The 23,311-nt window shown below is 47.0% G+C and overlaps 1 protein-coding gene across 1 annotated transcript in view; it reads left to right on the top strand.

Moving 5' to 3' along the window:
* The first annotated feature begins 1,831 nt into the window (after positions 1-1,831).
* LOC129386506 (uncharacterized) overlaps positions 1,832-23,311 on the top strand; it is a 93,922-nt gene continuing 72,442 nt past the window's right edge. The window contains exons 1-3 of the mRNA XM_072287553.1: positions 1,832-1,913; positions 2,499-2,549; positions 4,493-4,508. Coding sequence (XP_072143654.1) covers positions 4,499-4,508 — 10 coding nt within the window. The 5' untranslated portion in view covers positions 1,832-1,913; positions 2,499-2,549; positions 4,493-4,498. The remainder of the gene's footprint in view (positions 1,914-2,498; positions 2,550-4,492; positions 4,509-23,311) is intronic.

Genomic DNA, 23,311 nt, shown 5'->3' with positions numbered 1-23,311 from the left:
AGTTCTTACCATCCGGTGGTCACTGCAGCGCACCTTACCGAGCACATCCACATCTCGTATGAAGCCAGGGTTAGCGCAGAGTATGAAGTATATTTCATTTCTAGTCTCGCCATTCGGGCTCCTCCACGTCCACTTTCGGCTATCCCGCTTGCGGAAGAAGGTATTCATTATCCGCATATTATTCTGTTCCGCAAACTCTACTAATAACTCTCCCCTGCTATTCCTAGTGTCTATGCCATATTCCCCCACTGCCTTGTCTCCAGCCTGCTTCTTGCCTACCTTGGCATTGAAATCGCCCATCAGTATAGTGTATTTTCTTTTCACTGTACCCATCGCCGATTCCACGTCTTCATAGAAGCTTTCGACTTCCTGGTCATCATGACTGGATGTAGGGGCGTAGACCTGTACAACCTTCATTTTGTACCTCTTATTAAGTTTCAGAACAAGACATGCCACCCTTTCGTTAATGCTATAGAATCCCTGTATGTTACCAGCTATATTCTTATTAATTAGGAATCCTACTCTTAGTTCTCGTCTCTCCGCTAAGCCCCGGTAGCACAGGACGTGCCCGCTTCTGAGCACTGTATATGCTTCTTTTGGCCTCCTAACTTCACTGAGCCCTATTATATCCCATTTACTGCCCTCTAATTCTTCCAATAGCACTGCTAGACTCGCCTCACTAGATAACGTTCTAGCGTGTAACGTTGCCAGGTTCATATTCCAATGGTGGCCTGTCCGGAGGTGTACGCATGCGCAAATGAATTAAATCAATTCATAGCACGGATTAAAATATATGTGAAATTCACATAGGCATCTCGTGCTCTCCATTTATTAGGTATGTGTACCAACGCAGGCGCGAAAGTTGCTTGTTTAAGCAAGAATATTATAAAAACGTCTACTTTAAATAGATTCGAACATTTGCGTGAGATATTCTTTATTTTATGTCGCATTCATTCAAACCTACCAACCAACACTTGATGAAAACCGACGCTTGCAGTGCGTTCTGAATCTCTGCGACGACCGCCCGTTCCTTCAGAGCACGCCAGGTGACCATCCAAACTTGTGCGTGTAATGTGAAAGTGACAATCAGAATTACACAGTACTTCCTTCCACACCACTGTGTTTAACGAGTCAGCGAAATGCTTACAAAACGTCTTCGTTGATTCTCATTGAGCGCCTTGTTTAGGTCATGTGATTGATCTGTAAATGAAGTGGTTGTTCTTCAGGCATACGGTTTTCTTTTTCATTACAGCAAGGACTGTGACTTTCATTGGGTGCATGCCTTTGTGTTAGTCTCATGCCGACGTCACTTAACAGCGGCTTCATTTTGTGTGTGTGTGTGTTTCAGAGGAAAGTCAGTTCTTGATCGATAAAGGTAAGCAGAGATTCTTTCGTCTCTCGTGACACTGTTTCAGATGGATGTTTTTTATCCGCGTCAATTGCTTGCTATGAAGAGCCGGGATACCCTGCGATTTCCTCAATTCTAACGTAGACACCTATCAAAGCCTGTCAAATTGAGAGTAGTATAGTTAGTTGGGACACCCGTAACATTCCGCGTAAAAAGGAACACTTATTCGAAACTTCGGTTTGAAAACAAAATGGTTTTATAATGCAGCAAACCTTCCTCCGAGTATATGCCCTCTACTGTTTGTGCGGGCAAAATTTAGCTGGTAAACAGGTTTTTCTTTAGGAATACCTGCTAGCTACTTATCAGACGAGAGTGTCTGGAAATTTATCTGTAAATTTGTTCCCTTGTTAAGTATCCCATTGAGGTATTTCTCGTTCATGAATATGTTCTTGTGCAGCTTCTGGAAGTTCAGTGGCGATGAAGAACTTGTCCTCGGGAATCTGAGTCATTCACCATTAATTTTATCTTGGAAGTACCTAACATTCCTGGATTTTGAAGAAAAATGGTATATATCTCTAGTCGCATATTTAAATCATTATTAATGATAATGTGTGACAGCTATTTCTTGGGGAGAAATTGACGTATTTCAATCCCGCATTTTGAAAAGAAAGCCCCCCCGCCACTCAAACTACTTTTTTTTAAGGTGCAGAGGCACTGAGTGCACAACCAAACGAAGAGCAGACAATTTTGTGGCGCGTAAATTTCCAAGCTACAAAGTAGTTTATTCAGTTTGATGTTTCAGATGTTGTTCATGTTTTCTTAAACAGTTACATTATTACAAACAAGCTAGAGTCCGAAGGAACTCTAACAGAAATTTCTGGTGAATACAACTGAAAAAATTGAGTTGGAGCTTATGCCTGACGAAAGATGACGCGATGTTTTCTGCATTTATATATTCTCTCCAAATAACCTGTCTTTCTTTGACATTCATGGACTTGTAGATTAAAATTATGACAATGTAAACCTCTTTTTTAAGTGATCTGCTACACAATGATTTACAAAATCGCTGTTATATATAGAAGGCACGAAATGAGTAAAGCAGAAACGTTGGTACTTCCTCTGCAAAGACGACGAACTCTGTTTGTTGCAGGTGAACAGTCAGAGCTGCTTCTGAGCAGCACAGTCGACAGCAACGTAGCCGGTAAGAATATAAAACGCTAAACTGTCAACCACAATTCATAATACGCTCGTTAAAAGGGTGTAGGTATATCTCGCTTAACCCGCCGCTCATGAGCAAATAATGAATGAACCCATGTTACTGCTACTGTGTATTATTATAAAACATTCATTTAGTTATACTGCATTTCATGTTGATGGCTGGGCGGAGGATACGGAGAGCGGACCCGTGTGGCACGTACTGGAGACGTCACATCGTTGTCGCCGCCCCCCCTCCCACCGAGGATATCATTTTTTCTAGTTATTCCACCAATCGTGGCAACAAAAACATTATGCGATTTTTCATCTCGTGTTACCAAAGTGCTCGAAATTAACTTACAACGCGCGTGTAGTCTGATTCACTTAGCACCACACAATAGTAACTTCACAGCGCACTACCAATGTGGCACAGTCGTCTATTCGCGGAGCGAATATTTGCAACATGATGAGGCACATATAACCTGCAGCAAAAATTCGGACACCACGAATCACCCAGTCAGAGACGTAGGTAGCGCGCAACTTCAAGAAGCGTTTTCACTTAAAGGGGACGGAACCAGCAACCTGTCAACAGTCGACAATTGCAAGATACATTATAGTATGGATGAAAAAAAGAGCAGGGCAGAGATTTAAACGACGGGATCCGTTACAGGCATAGCTAAAGTTATAAAGTAGTTTGAGAAGTTTTCAGGAAGAGAAGAAAAATACGGATATGTATAGAACCATTCAGGAAATAAAAGCACGTACAGTATATCTGATTAGCTCAAGCGGGGTAGGTGAATGTCCCCACCCCGTTTCAATGGGGGTGCCAATAAATTGGGATCATCATTATCAGAGTAATTTAGCTGTATGCCGAGGAGAAAAATAATTTTGTGCTACAAGCCATTCTGTAATGGTCTACGCCGATGTATGTGACCCCGAGCAACTCATACGTAGGACAGCGAAACCCAACAAGTTATCGCACTCTTCAGACGTCCTCAGGGTCTGAGACCAAATTCACGCAGCCTTCCACTCGTGAGTGCTCTTTCCCATCGGCATGTCGCATTAGCTAATTACACGTCCAGCATGAGAAATGGGTGAAATTTGCTCTTAGGAAAACTTGTATGGTAAGAGCTCTTTGTGAATGTGGGTACTGCATTCATGTTGTGCAACATTTTCAGTAAAACCTGTGTAAACGAAAGAAGTAAATGGTTTGGTCAACCGTACCCCACCTTGTGCAACTCCTCCGACGCTAGCGGCCATCTTGGTTCACTAACTTATCTACAATTCGTTCGCTAAGCTTGAGGTCAATTGAAACGTTTGAATATTTCTCGTGTATTCGTTTCTTGTACCCTAGGGCTTGAAAACAACTACGGAACAGCCTGCATCCTATCATTATTGTCACTGATTCAAGCATTTCACTATAGCTGAAGTGTTTATATAGGCAGCTGTAAACGGACCTTAGTACTTTGACCAGACTAAACATTTTCACTCATTTCCAACGCGAAGGGCTCCACTCATCGTATGCTTGTGAACCTCTGAAATCGCAGACTCGTCTGGCATAGAACAATCAGTCGCATGCAAGACACACCGAACCGAATTCTCCGTGGATGAGTTGTTTCTCAATGTATTGTTTCACGAGTTGACCACAAGGTCGGGTTCTCCCGCGGTTCCGTCCCTGCCTATCAGCAGCGCCCTCCTTGGCGTTTATGTTGCAAGTAATTATTTCATACGTGTCTACACCACTAACAAATATGCCTCTACGCTGCATAATTACTGGCCCCATTCATTGCGAAAGAAATAAGCCAGCCAGATAAAGTATTTAATATAAGGCATTGAGAGTAATTAACGTTCGCATCAACCTTGCTTTTTGTGTACCTTAGTAAGTCACCTTGATGAACTGAAACATTTACAAAGAATATTATGCTTTCTAAAGAACTCTAATCTTTCTAGCCTCTAATGATGATGAGTAAGTATTTTATATACCACTTATATTCCTATTTTCTTAGAGCGGTCTTCCCGTATAGGTGCTTGTAAAGTGATGGTGCCTGACTCGTTCCTGGTTCAATGCATGATGGTTATTTATACGCATATTTATTACGTAAATCTTATCCATAGGCAGCTCGCGTGTGTATTGCCGCCAAAAATACTCCCTTTTCAGGAACACAATAAATCATATTAGGTGCAGTTTGGGTCCCTGCTTTTGCCTGCAATAACTAAAAAAATAAAAGCAATATTTGTGGCTGTTACTAGACAGCCTTTTCGTGAGTGCTGGCAACGCTTTCGTAATCTAAAATAGTGCATGGCATGTTCAGCTTACTTTAGATTTTAAAGGATTCAGAGGAAGCTGAATAACGTTTCAACTTGGTTCAGCTATATCACAAAAATAACGTAATGCAAGCAACTAAAATGCAGGGCCACGTGACAGTAATAACAATGCCAAGTCACCCTGTTTAAAGCAGTACAAATCAACAAAAATACGAAGCGCTGTTACTATAACTAAACAATCATTAGACTCGATCGTCGATATCTTCATCTCACACGTCAATACAAATCAGTAGTACGGGCTTCGCTTTCGAATGGTTATGCAATATATTCTGTGCATTATTATCTGTGCTCAAGCACCAAGATTTCCGTAAAAATATGAAGCGAGAATCATGTGATGCTTGTGTGTACGCGGCTGGAGGGCACACTAAAGCCAACGAAAGTTTGCCCAATTGATACTATTGGGACAGCCTCTGCAGCGAAGATATATCGTAGAAATCCGTGCAGTAGAGAGAGAAGTGGTTCTTGTGGGGAAGGAGAAAAGGCTAGCGCTATTTTCTGCAACCCATGCGGGAGCACGGCTCAGCGCGAGCAGGGTGAAGGGGATGGGCTTAAAAGAGAGAGAGGGTAGGAGGGAGAAAGGTAGAGGGTCGTAGAGATGGAAGCGAAGTAGTGGCCGATCAGGAAGCCCGAGGTGGCGGGATGGCCGTTAGGCCATCCGTCTTTGTAGAAATGTCCTATAGTCTCGCCAAGAGTCCCGACGAGTCGAGGTACTCGACGACACTTAGGAAGGCTTGTAGCTGATTACGACAGGGGAAGAGGATATCTTCCTGTCGTGAACATGGGAGCCCCAGGCGGTTGAACTCTTGCAGAAGTCGACCGCGACGCTGCAGGTGAGCAGGGCAGGCCAGGCCAGCAGGAGGTGCTCGAGAGTTTCTGGTTCACCACAGGAGGCACAGGCTGGCGAGGTGGCTTTCCCAAGGCGGTGCCGGCGGGCTGCCGTCCAGTAGCAGCCAACTCGCAGTCGGAGCAGCAACGAGGCACCCCTTCGTAGGAGGCCGTGCTGTGGAAGAGGCCGTGGAGGCCGGCCCAGGGATACCCGTTTGTCCGGGTGGCAGGCGATGATGTGCCGGCGCAGCCTGTGCCTCGAGAAGTCTGCGGCCGTTACAGCAGGGCTGAGGGGGACGCTTGAGTGGTGGGCACTTTTTGCCAGAGTGTCCGCCTCTTCATTGCCCGGGATCCCCACGTGTGCCGGTAGCCAAAGCAGAGATACTGAGCATCCTGCGTCCTGAAGGGCCGTCAGTCTTGAAGAGAGTAGTGCTACCCCAAGGCTAGCCCTGTCAGGGTTCTGCAGGCAGAACATCACCGCCTTGGAGTCGCAGAAGATGGCTGCCTGGGTCACTGGTAGCTCCTCTGCAAGTAGGTCCACAGTGAGGGGGAGTCCTGCTAACTCTGCTGCGGTAGAACTTGCGTGCCCCGGGAGACGGCACAGCTTGCTCTTTCATAGGGCCGGTGCAACGCAGGCTGCTGTGGATGAGCCAGTCTCCGGTATCACGGATCCGTCGACGAAGATGTGAAGGTGCACGGCAGACGCGTACTTCGAATGAGCGTTCGTCCGTGCTGTGCGAGTTGCAAGCACGTGTCGTCGCTTATTCAGCACAATAGTTCACGGTAACGCTTAATTTGCCTAGAGAACGTCTTGAGCTTTGTTTCTCTTTGTGTCGCATTGACATGTGACTGTTCTTAAACCGGTGAAACATGAGCAGGCTATCTCTTCTATAACTTGAGAAGGGCTACATATCCTTGTTCGCCCTTTTCGCGGGCAGCGCAATCTATAACAAACTTCATTGAGCAGAGAAGAGGCGTACAAATTTGATGCCAGGTATAACTTCTATAAAAATTGCCTGCATGAAATGTTTGGGCCTATATCGTTGCAATGCTTCACCTGGATGCAAATTTAGATAAGGTACCGAGCATATTGCCGCGACACCATCTGTGCCCAACCACGCTGACGATAAAGACGACGACCTCGTCTGTGCAAGCGAGGCGCTAGAGAAGAAGTCTGGACTGAGCGCTTGTCCTAACTCTCTCGAATAAATACCGCTCTCCGCTTTTTTCTCCAGTGAGCCGTGACACTGGTGGACGTGCTGGGTGTCGCATCATCACCTAATGATAGGGACGATTCCTGCGAGTAGCCCTGCGTCCAGCCCTTCAAGACATCATCCACGCGTCGAGACACCTGTGCACCGCGCAAGCCGCCGCCTGCAAGGTCTGTGCCCGGAATTCGGCCTCTTTCAAGGAACTTTGCCAGCGACCTCACCGACTCAGGAAATGGCGCTGGCAAGTCCAACACAGGTGACCATTCAAAGCAATCTAGTCCCCACTAGCTTCCACGGTGACACGTATGAAGACGCCGAAGACTGGCTGGACCAGAACGAACGCGTAGCTAAGCTCAATCAGTGGCGTCCGGACCAGAAGCTTTCCAATGTGTACTTCGCTCTTGAAGGTAGCTCAAGGACGTGGGTCCACAACCTCGAGGCACATTTGACAACGTGGGACGAATTTTGCCGTCGGCTACTTGACACCTTCGGAAGCACTGATCGCCGCGATAATGCACAACGCCTTCTCGAGTTGCGCATTCAGAAGCCCAACGAAAGAAACGGAACGCCGACGAATTTGTGAGTGCCGACCTACTCTTACGTGACAGCTTTAGTTGATACTGGCGCAGACTTTTTGATAATGAGTGAGCAGTTGGCAGACCGGCTTAACAAAGTCAAAATGCAATGAACGGGCCCTTATATTCGAAATGCCGGGGGCCAGATAGTGACACCTATAGGAAAATGCACTGCACAACTCCAGATAGGAAATACAGCTTTTGTCGCCAGTTTTATTATGTTAAAAGAGTGCTGCAGATCCCTCATCCTCGGAATGGACTTCTTGCGGGAGTATGGCACCGTGGTTAACATACGGGACCGCGAGATAACCTTGTCAACTAGTACAGACACGAGCCAAGACGAAGAGCGCCAACGTACATCGTTACGTGTCGCCGACGACGACGTCTGCATGCCACCACTATCATGCAGTCTTGTCTCCGTCAGTTGCGGAGAACAATTTAACAAGGACGGTGTAGCCGAACAACTAACTGCACTTCTGTTCCTCCAAGGTGTTGCCATCTCTCGCGGTATCGTTAGCCTAATCGGTGGTCGCACAGAGGTACTTCTGACAAATTTTACCAATGAACGCCGGCACATCAGTAAAGGCACCGCTGTGACGTACTTTGATGAAATCGACCACGTTCAACACTGCTTTGCTGTAAAAGAAGAATCGACCACCTATACGATGCCACATGCACCCGTCGCGATGTTGACCCAGTTTTAGCGCCGCAACAGAAACAAAGTCTCAGGGAACTGCTTGACGATCTTAAGGACTGCTTCTCTACAACCTCCCGAGTACGTCAAACTCCACTGACTAAACACCGCATCATTACGGAGGAAGCAGCAATACCCATCCGACAGCATCCGTATCGCGTGGCTGAGAAAGAGCGGGAAGCAATACAGCAGCAAGTCAAGAAAATGCTTGAAGATAATGTCATCCAGCCGTCAAAAAGCCCTTGGGCATCGCCCGTGGTACTCATTAAGAAGAAGGATGGTAGCCTGCGGTTTTGTATCGATTATCGCAAGCTCAATCGGGTTACAAAAAAAGATGTGTACCCCTTACCACGCATCGACGATTCCCTCGACAGGCTACGGCATGCACGGTACTTTTCATCGATGGACTTAAAAAGTGGATACTGGCAAATAGAGGTCGATGAGCGGGATCGCGAAAATACTGCTTTTGTAACGCCTGATGGGCTCTATGAATTCAAAGTTCTCCCTTTTGGTTTGTGTTCCGCCCCAGCCACGGTCCAAAGTCTAACGGATACTGTTCTCTCAGACCTTAAGTGGAAGACTTGCTTAGCCTACCTAGACGACGTCGTTGTTTATTCTGCCACATTTGATGAACATCTCAGACGGCTACGGTCGGTTCATCAAGCCATACGGTCCACTGGGCTTACCTTAAAACCTGAAAAGTGCCACTTTGGCTATGAAGAAGTACAGTTTTTGGGCCACGTAGTAAGTCACACAGGTGTCAGACCTGATCCTGAGAAAATCGCAGCCGTCACAAAGTTTTCAAGGCCTAGAGAGAAAAAGGCAGTCAGACGCTTCCTCGGCCTATGCGCATATTGCCGGTGATTTATTGCGGGTTTTGCACGCATCGCGTCACCGCTCACCTGCTTAACCAGAGAAGATGTCACGTTTTTGTGGGGCGAGGAGCAGGAGGCGGCATTTAACGAGTTGCGGCACCGCCTACAAACTCCGCCTGTTCTTAACCACTTTGACGTGGATGCGCCGACAATGATCCACACCGATGCCAGCAACGTAGGTCTAGGCGTCGTCCTTGTTCAACGGCAAGACGGCGCTGAGCGAGTCATCGCTTACGCGAGTAGAACATTGTCACGTGCCGAGTCGAACTACTACACCACCGATAAGGAATGCTTGGCTGTAGTATGGGCAGTTACCAAGTTCCGCCCGAACATATACGGCCGCCCATTTCAAATTATAAGTGACCACCATTCTCTCTGTTGGTTGACCAATATGAAAGACCCATCTGCACGTTTGGCACGCTGGAGCCTACGGCTTCAAGAGTACGACATGACAGTGGTCTATAAATCGGGAAGGCAGCACTTAGACGCTGACTGCCTTTCCAGATCGCCGATCGAGTCGTCAGGCGGAGACGATGACGAATCCGCAGGTTTTTTGGGAGTTGTTCACGCGGCCGCCATCTCTCAACAACAGCAAGAGGACCAGGAGCTCGCGTCACTTATTGATTTCTTAGAAGGCCGCACCACAAACAAGCCCAGATTGTTCTCAAGGCACGTGTCATCATTCTGCCTACGGAACACTTCTTTTTAGGAGGAACATCTCTTCAACAGGGAAGAGATATCTGCTAGTCGTACCTAAACCTCTCCGCAATGAAATTTTGCAGGCCTGTCACGACGAAGCTACCTCAGGTCACTTAGGCTACACAAGAACATTAGCACGGATCAAAGAGAAGTATTACTGGCCACGGCTCGCAGCACAGGTGAAGCACTACGTTCGAACGTGCCTTGACTGTCAGCGACGAAAAGTGCCACCTACGAAACCTGCCGGATTATTACATCCCATTTCACTACCGGAAACGCCGTTTGCACAAATTGGAATGGACCTTGTGGGCCCATTCCCAAAATCTTCTGCCGGCAATAAATTGATCATAGTTGCGACAGATTACCCCACGCGATATGCTGAAACCAAGGCACTTCCTAGCAGCACAGCAGCCGAGGCCGCACAGTTCTTCATCGAAAACGTCGTCCTGAGGCATGGTGCTCCAGCGGTCATCGTAACCGACAGTGGAACCGCGTTCACGGCTGAACTTTTGCGAACTGTACTCACCCTCAGTGGTACGGCACACAGAAGGACGACAGCCTATCACCCGCAAAGCAATGGCCTTACGGAGCGCCTCAGCAAGACTCTCGCAGACATGCTGTGCGTGTATGCCGATGTGGAACACAAGAACTGGGACCAAATATTACCCTATGTAACGTTTGCTTATAATACGGCTCAGCAAGAAACAACAAGGACGCCATTCAGTCTCCTCCACGGTTGAGAAGTAACTACAATGCTGGATGCTATGCTTCCTCATGATTCCAGCGATTCCGAGACTGACGCCGCAGATTTTACAGAGCGCGCCGAAGAAGCAAGACAACTCGCGCGCGTTCGCATAGCCAGCTAGCAAGACCGTGATGCCCGACGTTACAATCAACGCCATCGATGTGTCGTCTACCAGCCCGGCCAGAGAGTCTGGGTTTGGGCTCCAGTACGCCGCCGAGGCCTCGCGGAGAAACTTCTGCGCCGATACTTCTGGCCGTACAAGGTTCTACGACGTCTTAGCGACGTCAACTATGAAGTTCCTGACAGCCCATCTTCCTCGAGGCGCCGTCACGACCTTCCTGAGACTGCACGTGGTGCGCATGAAACCTTATTTTTCTGAATGACATGGACACTCTGTGGTTTGCTGGACACCGGATGCTACCCGCCGAGCATCGGGACGATGCTCCTTCTGGAGGGGGGCAAATGCCGCGACACCATCTGTGCCCAACCACGCTGACGATAAAGACGACGACCTCGTCTGTACAAGCGAGGCGCTAGAGAAGAAGTCTGGACTGAGCGCTCGCCCTAACTCTCTCGAATAAATAGCGCTCTCCGCTTTTGTCTCCAGCGAGCCGTGACAATATCATCCTGCCATCCTTCTAGGATAGCTATGCAAATTCCTGGCAAATTACTGGTGGCAGTGTAAAGTGTGTATTACAAGGTTGATATCCTTAGTTTACCATATATCTACCATATTTTGATAACAGTCAAGTTTTAACATATTTCCAAATGTTCGCATAACATTGCAAAAAATTTCCTCCGAATGTGGCTTACTTGACGAGTCGGACAGCACATGCAGGATATTCTAAGTATCTCTGTCTGTTTGGTACCTCACATATCCTAAATTTACTCTGGATCAATCAACTAAGGTTCATCCTGCAGTAGCGAATCAGAAGCTGAACAGACGCGAAGTGTCCACGGCTTATCAGAAGTATTAGGACTACTATTTTTTTTTATATCTAACCGCCACCAAAATTTAATAAAAGATTTATCGGCGTTCAGTTTCATTAACCGGAACGCTAGCCCACTATTCAGCACTTTTCGCAAAGAGGGACCTCGAAAGTCACTGAAGCCTAAGAAAGAATTTCGCATGAGGTAACATCAATTATGCTCGTTTTAAATTTTATAATCACAGCGTCCCCCCTTATTTGTCAATGATAAAGTGACAAATTCTGAGAATTTGCTACTAATGCGTGAGCATTGATTCGCTAGACTGCGACTTCGTTTTTGCTTAGTTTTACTTACTTGCGTCTCCTAGCTTACGCGCGTCTAGCCATGGCCTTTTCGGTGGCAAATTATTCTTATGCTTTAGCAGACAATTTTTAGATTTTCTCGCCGCATCAGACTTATGCTCGCGGACAACTTTCGGTGGCAATTGAAGGGAACGCTGCGAAGGCAAAGAAAGCACGTGTGAGAGCGGTTTTGAAAAGAGTCCCGCGTTTTCATCCACCTTAGTTTAAGCTGGGGAAGAGAAAACATAAACACCTTGTTAGCAACAGGTAAATAAGATAACATGCAGCACTGAATGTAAAAGTTTACCTATTTTTCCGCTTTTCCCTTCGGCGTCTGGGCAAACACGAGACCGTCCGACGAAGAAGCTGCTTCGATTCAGCGTCTGGTCCAAGCAACCGAAAGCATTGCCAAACGCTGGCGAACTACTTGGCGCAGTAACACGTGTGCAGCACCTCCGCCCCCGTAGCTTTCCCTTCATTGCCACAGAAGGTTGTCCGGGAGTATGCGCAATACAGTCGTACTAATCGAGCCAGAACGCCGGGCACGAGCGCGCCTCGACGGAACAGAGCGGTCCAAGGGGAACACAAGCTGCCGTAGCAGCGGGAAGCGTCGCGTGAGGGCAGAGTGCATCGCCGCGATGCAGTGCAATTCCATGTCACCCTCGCTTTCTTTCTAGCAAGCCTGTGTAATGCGCGCGTTCCTTGTCCACGCAAGCTCTCAGCTGGGTTCTGACTGCGCCTTGTTCAGGCCCACTGAAAACGCGTCTAGCGTCTCAACGCGTCCGCTTGCCGACAATGATCCACACCGATGCCAGCAACGTAGGTCTAGGCGCCGTCCTTGTTCAACGGCAAGACGGCGCTGAGCGAGTCAACGCTTACGCGAGTAGAACATAGTACCCCCAGATTTGTGCTTGGCCCAACCACAAATTTAAAGTTAGCCCAATTGAAGTCGGCCTGCCCCAAAATTTCAAGTTAGCCCCCATTTAAATTTAACTTGACCTACCTCCAGATTTCACGTTTGCTGATCCGCAAAATTAAGTTGACCCACCCCGTAGTTCCAAGTTCACTTAACACCCAAATTTTAGTTAGCCCACGTGCAACTTTCACACTGTTTCACCCCAAAATTCAACTTGGCCCACTCCCAAATTTATGTTGGGTCGCCCTGAAATTTCAACTTAGCCCTACTTCCTAATTGAAGTGGCCCCACCCCCCACTTTCAGTGGGACCACGTCCAAATTTCAATTTGTCCCACCTCCAAATTTCATTTGGCCCATATCAAAATTTCATGTTGGCGCACTTGCAAATTTATACTTGGCTCACTGAACAGATTTAAGTTGGTTTACTTGCAAATTTATAGCTGGCTCACCCAATAGATTTAAGTATGCCCGCTCCCAAATTACAAGCTGGCCCACACCCATGTTTTTGTTGGCCCACCTACAAATTTCAAGTTGATCCAACCACAAATTTCAAGATGACCCACTCCGAAATTTCGGATGATCCACCCCTACTATAGGCTTCCCCATGCATTTCATAAGCAGCCCTATTTATCACTATGGGTACTGTCCTTTTATGTTATTTTTGTTGCTTTAAATTTCTCCTTATCGCTTAAAAGCTAAAAGTCATCTAAATTTACACTATACTAAAAAATGTCTGCAAATTAAGCATTTTGAGCAGATACAAGGCATTTTACTTTTGACTTGCCAGACTGGGGAGAGCTCGGCAAACAATACATGCGCATTAAGTGTACATTAGTGACTATTCCTAGTTAGCGTTCCAGTCACTCGGATGTTTAATCCAAAAATTTGCGCCTAATCGAAATATTCACTTGAAGAAGCAGCACCATGCTATCGGACACACGCATTTAAAAAAAATTATTTCAACCAATGAGGAAGAAAATGCTGGTCGAATATTTTTCGAATCAATACTACCGCGCATTGCCACAGTTAAAAAGAACAACCGATAAAGAATCTCAGTCTATATGTATGGAAGCAAGAGTAGCCTTGTGTACCTCAGAGGAATCCCTTAGGCGATAATTGCTGCGGGCTGCCGGAGTTCTTATAACGCATAGTGCAGTGTATTATTATGTATCATGCCCCAAGTGTAAATGAGCTTGTGCGAGCTTGTAATGAAAGCAACTTGAAAGGTCCTTTAAGTATTTCTCAAGGCTCATTTTCCTTTGACTACTAATGTAATGGTTAAGTACTCGAAAAGGTTATTGTATATTTTTTGAAGGGGGGGAGCGTAGAAGTCTAGTGCAATTTTGTTTTTTTGGCACAATGTCTAATAGCGATATTTAAAACATCAAATTCCGTGTATTGACTTACAGCAAAGTGTTATTTGCCATCTTGCGTAAGGCATGGTATAACGAAACCGCTCTCTGGAAAGCATAGCTACAGGCATAGCTGCGGCTTTCGCCCTTGCCATACGCGGAGCCAAGTGCTCGAGGCAACGCCGGTAACAGGCTGGCTTGTCTTTTTGTTTTTTTCGGCAATAGTTATTAACAAAATCACCATCCTCATGAAATCGGCATGATAAACAGTGGCCAACCAATACGTAGTTTCCTTTGCTTTGACTCCGGCATGTTTTCTTGCTGCGGCAAGTGTTTACCCCTCTCCCTCTCCGAGTCCTAGAGGATGCGAGAAAGATACGAGAAACAAGAAATATACAAGATAAAAGAAAATAACGGAACACTGGGTGCGACTTCAGTGCACATCGCTCTCCTCGTCTTTACAGCAGCTCACAAACGGCATAGATATGGACGATACCAGCGTGGTCGACCCTTAATCTGCAGCTGCTTCATCGCGCAGCGCGCTGTAGTTTAGCATGTGCGTTCCTTTTCCATGTTCCCATTTGGTATTTAATTACCGCGTGTACTTTCGTTTTCGGGTGTGTTGTCGAGGCGCCAGGCTTCAAAGTGCACCTAACCACGCCTTTGAACGGTTAGTGCGCTCTGCATTCAACGGGAGCGTCTGTAAACAGCTAATTCCTGAACTCAGGAACGCGTGATCACAAACGCAGTTCGATAATTAGGCAGTGCACGGGTAAGAGAGAACACGCGAAATGCCTTCTCGTGCGAACACTTCATGCTTGCCGCCGCAACCGGCAGCAGCGACCACACGCAACACATTAACTGCTGTCCCCCAGATTGCCGTTAACATTCCTCATACATTTCCACCGGACATGCGTGTGTGACATAACGCGCACATTTTTGCTTCACACGCTAAATCTAGAATCCAACACGAGTGTAGGAACGACAGTGTATGGTGCACGCATGTAGTTTAATCACCTTCGTCCAACAGCAGTGTAGTTCGGGAGCTAGGATCTTTCACGTGCCAGGCACTTTCTTGAGAATGCAGCAAAGGTGCGGTTCGTAGTACGACGTAAAATTGTGTAAGAGGTTTCCATCGAAAATTCGAAACCGTGTGATAGTTAGTAAAGGGTACGTAGCCGAGGTTCGAAGAGCAAGTCGCCGCGAGCAGAGGCCTCTGCGATGGTTTCGGTTTTAAGGTAGTACGTCTCTTGAGAACGCCGCTTGTGCGGGTATCACAAGACGCAGAAAACAGAAACGTAAGGCAGCCTTTAATAGGAAATATAATCCATAACATAATAACTACTCAAACACAAGGGCACGAAATTAAGCTCTGTTCGAAACCAAGTCATCACGGAATTAGAGGCCACGAGAGAGCTGACGCGTGTGCCGATCAAGCCTGCCATAAGGATGTCAGTACTGTAAATATACCCTATGCAGATTGCATGAAGATAGTAAAAAATAAGCTTAAAGAAAAATGGCAGTGTACATGGAAAAGCGAAGAAAATAAGAAACTACATTTAGCAAAACCTATTCTGGGAGAATGGAAATCATGCAGGCATCAGGAACGTTTTATAGAAGTAATTTTATGCCGCCTGCGCATCGGACATATACACCTAACACATAACTTTCTACTGACGAAACAAGACAAACCCTTATGTGAGAAATGTGGAGATGAACTCACTGTAAATCACATTTTATTCTCGTGCACACAACTCGAACGGCTAAGGAAAAAATATTTTACTGTATTTTACAGTGAACGCCATTCCCTTCCATTCCAGTCTACATTTATGAGATATCCCACTTAGGAACCTCATCTGTTTTTTAGTTTTTTGAAAGACGCAGCGATCCTAAACGAAATAATATATATCACAGAACTACTAATCCTAAAAATTCTTACCCAGCTTTTCCACGGATCTTATGATGCACCTGACCCATTTTCTCAGTTGAGAAGAAGGCTGAGGTCTCCATTTGATTTGTTGGGCTCCTCAGAGTCCTTGTCCGGACAAGGACCTTCGCTGAGGATACCCAATTTTTGAAATAAATTATGCCATGTGTTTGGCGCATGATAGCCTGTGTTGCTTATGCGCCATAAAACCCAATACAATAAAATACAAATGCAGAAAACAGCATGCTTGGCTTCGTTCATTCGGGGGGAGGGGCAGGCGCGCAGTGAAGTTAGCTCTTCAATATTCGCTCGATGTTGAAGACGATCATGTCATTTTAGAGTCCCAAATGGCCACAAGGCCACGATCACCGAGCTGCACGAAATACTGGCACAGTGAAACTTGAACTCCGAAAAGATGGCGGATGCAGCCAGTGCTGCGAGATGACTGTGCACATTGAATGTCCCCAGTTATGTACACATGAATCTCATAGTGCTCATGGTATTGAAATGGTCATTTATATATTTTAGGCGAACACGTACGTGTTAATATGAGCAGACAGACTGCATGACATATGACACTCCCATTCGCGTGATCTACACAAGGGAGAACTACATGTGATACATGTCCTGAAAATCGAGGAACCTAAAAAAATCTGAGAAGGAAACAATAAAGCTAGAATCAGCAATCTCAAACAGTGTAAGAATGCTCGTTTGGTTGGTGCACATTTACTAAGGTATTTCTCCTCACGCTTCTTTTAGTATATGCGCATATGCACGCATTAAACATTCACCTCACAAATTGATGAAATCATTGTTTCAGTGTTGTTTTGCTTGTCGCTCGCTATCTTGCTTTTGATGTTTCTCAGTTGCCGTGCACATCTATCCTCTAGAGTCTCATAAATTTTTATAGAAGAAATGCCCCTTAGTTTGCATATCAGTAAATGTGTGTCACCTTTCTTCCATGAAAAATATGGTACAGAGTGCGCTCAAACACATGAAGTGCTACTTTACATCCTGTGTAACACGTCGCTAACTCCTCTGCGTCTATTCCATTGAAGACAAAGGGCTACCGGCATCGTACAATTCTGCTTGGTAGCATTCTGCTTGCTTCTCGCTGTCTTGGTCGGCGTTCTGGTGGCCGTCTCCCTGAACTCTTGTAAGTATCCCATGCCTATCTTCCCAGTCTCATCGTCTCTGATTGGCCATTGCACAAGCCTAGAGCATAGCACATAAATTGACGTAGCCTTTGAAGTGGCGCTAATGTTTCGGACTCTCGAATCCGCACTGACCATGCGGCAATAAGATTTAGGAATGTAGTATAACGCAAGTTTCTAGTTAAAAAAACAATTCATAAGCGAGAGCCGCCAACTATGCCAAAGCGGCCGCCAACTATGCCTGTTAATAAACGTTCAGTTGTGTGACTAATGTGACCCGCTTTGATGGCGCAGTGGCTTGTATGCCATGTGCGCAATATCAAATTCCGGTGGCAGGGGCTGCATTCCAACGGTGGCAAAATACAAACAGATCCCTGTATTGTTAATTGGGTGAATGTTAATAAACTACAGGAGGGCAAAAATAATCCTGGATCCCTCACAACTACAAAATCGTAGTATGCATGAATCGTAATACACAACATCGTAGTAGGCAGCACAGCCTCGTGTTCTACCGCACACCTGATACAAATATTCGCGAAGCTTCGTCATCTGAATTGCTTTTTAAGGAAGCATGCGCAACAAAATTGCAAGTTAACCCTGAGTCGATCGAAAAAGCCCATCGACTAGGAATATTTCGAGAGGGGAAAACGCGACCCTTGATCTCAAGGTTTCGGTCTCTGAAAGAAAAACATTTGATTTAAGGAAATCCCAAGAATTTGAAAGATACAGGTATCAGTATGCCGCAAGACCTTTCCGAGCCAGTGCGCAAGAGAAGGCGAAACCTGTGATGGTTTGCTCAGGAACATAAAAGTAAGGACGCATGTGTGCAATTAAAGCGTGACATACCTTACATAGACGGCATTAAGTACACCTATGATGACCTTCCAGAGAAGGTTGTGCCGTGCAAATGACCGAATAAGTCCTTATCGAATTCACTTTTGTTTTTTGTAGTCAACTGTAAGAGCATTAAAAACAAAGTGGATGCTTTCAGCAACTTAGTGCGCATGGTCAAACCTAGTGTACTTATTGGCACCGAGTCATGGATCGATGAAGACGTAGCGAGCTCTAAATTATTTCCTGATAACATTACAGTTTATAGAGAGGATAGAAATTATCACGGAGGTGGTAATTTTATCTTGGTAGACAAGCGCATTACTTCTACACGCGTAAATATAGAGGATGGGAGTGAAGCTGTTTTTTGTCAGCTGAAACTCTCGAATGGCAAATCACTATCAGTCAGCGCCTTTTACAGGCCACCTATTGGTTCAGCCAGAGAATTGTGTCATTTTACCGCCACAGCTACAAAAATCACATCTGATTACGTCATTGAGGGTGGGGACTTTAATCTACCTAATCTCATCTGAAATGAACAGCCGATAGCCTCTGGAAGCTCCCCTAGCTTCAAATCTGAAATTGCCGATTTTATTAACCTCTTTTCATTAGGACAAACTGTGCTGGAACCTACGCGAGGAAGTCATATCCTAGATCTTTTTTTCACAGATATGCCAGAAATGGTCCAGAACACTGAAATATTGCAAGGAATAAGTGATCATGACGTCATGCTATGCGAAATAAATATGAAACATGTAAGCGTTTACAATGAGAAGAGTCGGTGCATGTATAATTACGCCGAGGCTGATATGCAAGCAATCAATACTTCATTACAAGCCTATTTCGTTGTGTTCGAAACACTTGCGGATGAGTATTCCGTGGAAAACCTATGGGTTCTATTTAAAGAAAAAATCTTTGAACTGCACAACTGGTTTGTTCCGTCGTATGTATTGACTAGAAGGCGTAAGCGAAGTAAGCCATTGTGCATTGAAGAACTGGATGTTTTAGTGAAGCGTAGGGATAAAATTTACCGTTCATTCAAACGATACCCTTCTAACGAGAACTTACGAAAACTAAAACTGGCAACGTGGCAAGTGAACAATGCTACAGTACAAAGAAAATCAGCCTACTTTAAAAGAATAGAAAATAAAATAAAGCAGAGGCTGAAGGAACTTTGGAAGCATAAAAAACAAAACAAAAAAGACATTTCTATCCTCGCTTTGACCGATGACGATGTTACGATTTCCGACGCCACAGAATACGCCAAGTTGTTCAATCTTTATTTTACATCAGTGTTCTCTGCCCCAACAGATCTCGGAAAGATCTGAAATATTTGAAAGACGAATCCGCACCCATTCCTAAGATAGTGATCGAAGCTTGGGGCATTGAATTACTGCTGCGTGATTTAAATTGTGCAAAAGCTGTGGGCACCGACTGTTTACCCAATTTTATGTTGAAGTCTTGCTCTCATATAGTGCGAATGTACTTAAATATTATTTTTGAGAAGTCCTTGGAACACAGCTCACTTCCGGCTGATTGGAAAATGGCATCGGTTTCTCCTATACATAAAACTGGCTCGATCAACGCTATTATAACTACCGTCACATTTAACTTACTTCTGTCTGCAGTAAAGTTCTAGAGCATGTTTTATATACTGCAGTAGTCAAACATATAATTTGTAATTCTTTTAAAACGGGGGTGTTTGCCCAGCAGCACTAGTTCTAGGTTTGCAGCGGTAGGCCTAAACAAGTCGGTACTATGGCGAAACGGGGAAGCCAGCAATTCTCGTCGTCTTCTCTTTCACAAGCACTATGCCCACTGCCCAGTGCCTTCAGTACAATCAATCCCCACCGAAAGAGTAGCCATCCTGGTGACCTAAGGGCAGGAAAACACAGGGAGGTCATGGCACTGCTTGAGCCGGGAGACGTGGATAATTTCCTGGCCCCAACGACGCTGGTCGGAAGGCGCTTCCATTGGCTCGATGAGGTAGTTGACCGCGGATGTTTGTTGCAGTACCCGATAAGGACCGTGGTACGTGGAGAGCAACTTCGAGGAAAGGCCTGCAGGGGTAGAGGGCACCCACAACCAGACCAGCGAATCCCGGAGCAAAGCGCGTAGCCGTAGTGGATGAATCGTGGCGATGCCTTTGGCGCCACTGCTCCTGGGATGTGAACGAACGAGCGAGCTGGCGACAATCTTCGGCTGAAGCAGCCGCTCTAGAAACAGTCGTCCCCTCCGAAGCATCCGTCCGGTAAGGTAAAATCGTGTCCATAGTACATTTAGGTTCGTGTCCGTAAAGGAGAAAAAAAGGGCAGAATCCGGTGGCGCTTTGCGTGGCGTTATTGTAAGCGTAGGTGATGAAAGGGAGAATGCGATCCCAATTTGAGTGGTCAGATAAAATATACATGGCCAACATGTCGCCAAGGGTGCGGTTGAAACGTTCTGTCACCCCATTAGTTTGAGGATGATATGCCATGGTAGTGCGGTGAATGATGCGACACTCCTTGAGCAATGCTGAAATGACGTCGGAGAGGAATACGCGACCGCGGTCGCTCAGTAATTCTCGAGGTACTCCATGGCGTAAAAGCAGATGTTGAAGGATAAAACTGGCGACGTCTTTTGCTGTGGCAGATGCAAGGGCTGAAGTTTCAACGTACCGCGTGGGGTGGTCGATAGCGACAATAACCCAGCGGTTGCCGCTTGGAGTGTTAGGAAGCGGACCGTATAGGTCAATGCCGACGCGGTCGAGCGCGCGCGCGGGGCATGGTAAGGGCTGCAAGGGGCCGGAAGCATGTTGAGTTGGCGTCTTGCGTCGTTGGCATATGAGGCATGACCAGACATACTGGCAAACGAAACGGCACATACCGCACCAGTAGTACCGAAGCTGGAGGCGAGAGTATGTCTTTAATACACCAGCGTGGCCGCATTGTGGGTTGTCGTGGAACGTGGCGCAGATGTCGGAGCGGAGGTGTCGGGGTATTACAAGCAACCACTTGCGCCCGCTCGAATTCTAGTTGCGGGGGTTCAGCAAGTTATCCCGAATGATGAAGTGCGCGGCTTGACGACGGAGCATCCGAGAGATCGGCGCTGGTGACTGTCTAGACAAGAAGGCAATGAGCGAAGAGACCCATGGGTCCTTGCGCTGCTCTTATAGTATGTCGGAAATACTGAGGGCGAAGGCACCGCATGTAGAAATGGACGAGTGGACAGGAACAGAGGGCAGGGGTGACCGGGATAGAGCGTCTGCGTCTGAATGCTTTCTGCCTGAGCGATAAACAACGCGGATGTCGTACTCTTGCAGGCGCAATGCCCTACGGGCGAGCCGACCAGTTGGATCTTTTAGTGAAGATTACCAGCATAGGAATGTCTGGCCCAAATGATGGCCAGACATTCCTTCTCAGTAACCGAGTAGTTCGCCTCGGCTTTGGTAATGGTGCTGCTGGCATACGCGACGACGTACTCTTCGAAGCCATCCTTGCGTTGTGCGAGAACAGCGCCGAGCCCAACACCGCTAGCGTCTGTATGAATCTCAGTTGGAGCAGAGGGATCGAAGTGTCACAGTACTGGAGGAGAGGTGAGAACGCGTCACAATTCTTGGAATGCGTCATCGCACGCCGGGGTCCAGGCTGACAGGTCAGAACTTCTGGTGAGAAGCTGCGTCAAGGGGGCGATGATAGAGGCAAAGTTACGGACGAAGCGTCGAAAATATGAGCAAAGGCCGATGAAGCTGCGAAGCTCCTTCAAGGTGGTTGGTTTAGGAAACTCGGATACGGCGGTAAGTTTCGTAGGGTTCGGGAGGATACCGTCTTTTGAAACTACATGGCCAAGAATAGTGAGCCTGCGTGCGCCGAAGTAACATTTCTTCAGAATTTGTTGCAGGCCTGCAGTGGAGAGGCACGCAAGAAGTTTCTCAATGCTGCTGAGGTGCGACGCAAAGTCGGTGGAAAAAACCACAACGTCATCCAAATAACAGAGGCCCGTTTTCCACTTCAGCCCTCGAAGAACGGTGTCCATCATTCGCTCGAAAGTGGCAGGCGCGTTGCAGAGGCCGAATGGCATGACGGTAAATTCATATTGCCCATCAGGTGTTACAAAGGCTGTCTTTTGGCGATCGGCCTCTGCCATCGGCACTTGCCAGTACCCGGAGCGCAAATCCAGCGAGGAAAGGAATTCAGCTCCCTGAAGACTGTACAAAGCATCGTCGACGCGCGGCAGAGGATAGACAATGTTGCGCGTTATTCGGTTAAGGCGGCGATAGGCGATGCAAAATCGAATGGAGCCATCTTTTTTTTTTTTAACGAGGACAACCGGAGATGCCAAGGGACTGTTAGAGGGCTGGATGATGCCACGCTCCAGCATGCCGTCAACATGCTCGTCGATGATACGGCGTTCAGCAGCCGACACGCGATACGGACGCAGGCGCAATGGTGTTTGTTGACCGCTGTGGATACGGTGAACGACTGCGGACGCTCGGCCCAAGGATGGCTGGTCAATGTCAAATGAGGCACGAAAACGTTGGAGGAGCTTGATGATTTCTGTGTGCTGCGCAGATGTGAGCTCTGCGTCGACGGCACGAGCCAACACGTCTACAGGGGCATCGGTCGCAGCGGGAGGAGTGACGGCACAAATCGGAAGTGATGCCATATCACCAAACGTGGTGGCTGGGAGAACGCAATCGAAAGGTTCACAGGTACCCAGGCGCTCGCCGCGGAGTAGGGATGATGGGCAGGCGGACAGATTGCACACGTAAACGGCAGCAGAGCCGTCGCAAAAAGTGACTACAGCAAACGGAAGCAGAAAGCAGGAACAGAAGCAGAAGAATGGTCGTCAGGGTCAAAGCATGGTACGGATAACGTAAGTTCGGCACGAGCGCAGTCCATAACACCTTGACTGACAGATAGGAAATACCATCCAAGGATAACGTCGTGCGAGGAACGAGATAGGACGACAATTTCGATAACATACATAACGCTTTGAATGACGACCCGGGCTGTGCACGACGCTGAACGCTGAATGCGATGCGAAGTTGCCGTACGCAGAGGGGAATGGTGACTTTGTTCAAACTGCGGCAACGCTTCTCACTAATAATAGAAACGGCGGCTCCGGTGTCGATAAGTGCGTGTACGGTGACGCCGCCTGCGGAAAGTTCAGTTTCGATCGCCGGTGCAGAATGAGGCCTTGAAATGTTCGACGTAAACGCGGTTCTTGCCTCTGGAACTGCGACTGTTAGTTTTCCTCTCGGGCTGGGCTGGGTCGGCGAACCATCGGGGATATGGATTGGCGACGTGGGGAAGGCGACCAGCGTGAATCCAATGGGAGGCGACTGTAAGACGAGTCCGGAGGTAAATTAGATTGGTCCTGACGTTGA

Source organism: Dermacentor andersoni, chromosome 4, assembly GCF_023375885.2.
Source record: "Dermacentor andersoni chromosome 4, qqDerAnde1_hic_scaffold, whole genome shotgun sequence".
NCBI lineage: Eukaryota > Metazoa > Arthropoda > Arachnida > Ixodida > Ixodidae > Dermacentor > Dermacentor andersoni.
Note: the sequence above shows the minus strand (reverse complement) of the source record. Positions and strands in the feature narration are given on the sequence as shown.